This window comes from Penaeus monodon, chromosome 30 (assembly GCF_015228065.2).
Source record: "Penaeus monodon isolate SGIC_2016 chromosome 30, NSTDA_Pmon_1, whole genome shotgun sequence".
NCBI classification, from domain to species: Eukaryota; Metazoa; Arthropoda; class Malacostraca; order Decapoda; family Penaeidae; genus Penaeus; species Penaeus monodon.
Window position 1 is genome coordinate 22107058 of NC_051415.1, and position 1449 is coordinate 22108506.

At 33.8% G+C, this 1449-nt stretch overlaps 1 protein-coding gene across 1 annotated transcript in view; it reads right to left on the minus strand.

Moving 5' to 3' along the window:
- The window catches only part of LOC119592631 (N-acetylgalactosaminyltransferase 7-like), a gene marked incomplete in the record, with an annotated part of 14643 nt that overhangs the window by 8986 nt on the left and 4208 nt on the right, over positions 1 to 1449 (minus strand). The window contains 3 exon segments of the mRNA XM_037941526.1: positions 71 to 278; positions 389 to 555; positions 1121 to 1344. Coding sequence (XP_037797454.1) covers positions 71 to 278; positions 389 to 555; positions 1121 to 1344 — 599 coding nt within the window.

The window sequence follows — 1449 nt, forward strand, 5'->3', positions numbered from 1 at the left end:
AGCTCAAAATACTATTCAAAATTACATATCTTTTTATACATAATTTCTTGAAGTAGTGGTTAAGTCATACTTGTCTCTGTATATTGGGGCAAGAAGGGGAGGAAGCCAGTTCTTGTTTACTTCACAGTGAGCATCTAAGAATAAGACAACTTCACCCCTGGATTCTTCCGCTCCAGTTGTACGCGTACGGATCAGGCCTTGACGTTCTTTGTTGCGTATCAATCGAACTTTGCCATTCCATCTTGTTATGTAGTCTTCTAATTGCTCTTTCAAATTTGCTAAAAAAACAAAAAAGCTTCAACTTCTAACAAGGTATAAAGTATCAGAAAATTACCTACATGAAAAACTATTACATCTAAGAAAAAGTATACTGTGGAAAGTAAAGTACCTTTGTCACTGAAGTCATCTACAAGCAACACTTCCTTCAGAAACTGTGGAGGAGATCTATCAATAACAGAGTGCACTGTGCGCATAAGAGTTGAGAAGCCTTCATTATGGAACACAATGACGACAGATGTTGTTGGCAAGTCCTCAGGATATTCCCAGTGTTGGCACCTACAAAGTACAGTTCTTAAATTACCAATAGTAGTAGTATAGTCTTTATAGTAGACTATTTCTACTGTAAATACATCCCCTACTTTTGGCACATCTCAGTATATACAAGATGAATGTATTACTTATCTATTTACATGCTAAATTTTTCATTCATTGTAATAAGCTTACCTGTTAAAATCATTACATTGATTGTAACAAGGTAACAAGATTAAGAATATGACTATGAATATTCATATTCATCAATGATGTAAATATATTCTAGATAACTGCTAAACAACTACTTTAACTGCAATTAAAGTAAATGCAAATACAACATATCAAATGAAAATAAATGCCTACATTATTCAATGAAGACTTATCATATAAATCACAAAACTATATATCTTACCAATAACAATCTATGTAAGACTTATTTATTGAGGTTTATAATGGGTTATTTATATCATATCTGATATCATGACTAATTCATGAAGTGGAAATCTTTTTATAATGTTGTCAACATTATTTTCTTTAAATGAATATTTAAATATATTAAAAATAAGAAGACCCAGATCAAAATACTGACTCAGAATGTCTGGTGTCTGGAACCACTCGATCCATAGCAATCTCATCAGACACCACCATGTTGATGCCATATTCGCTCATAGACTGGGACCCTTCATTCTGCTTGTTGGGGGATAAGAGGTGGGCTTTACCTCCCTCCCCAGGACCTACTCGTGTTGGAGGCTTGGGTGGCTCGAAGTTCCCCAATTTATCCGGCAAAAAAGCAACCTCCTGTTTGACTTTGCTCTGTTTTGGATAAATTAATTGAAATATGATCAGGGTTTTCATTCTTTTCAGTCTCTAGCCCAATAATTTAACTTACCACATACTATATATCATATAGTATATACT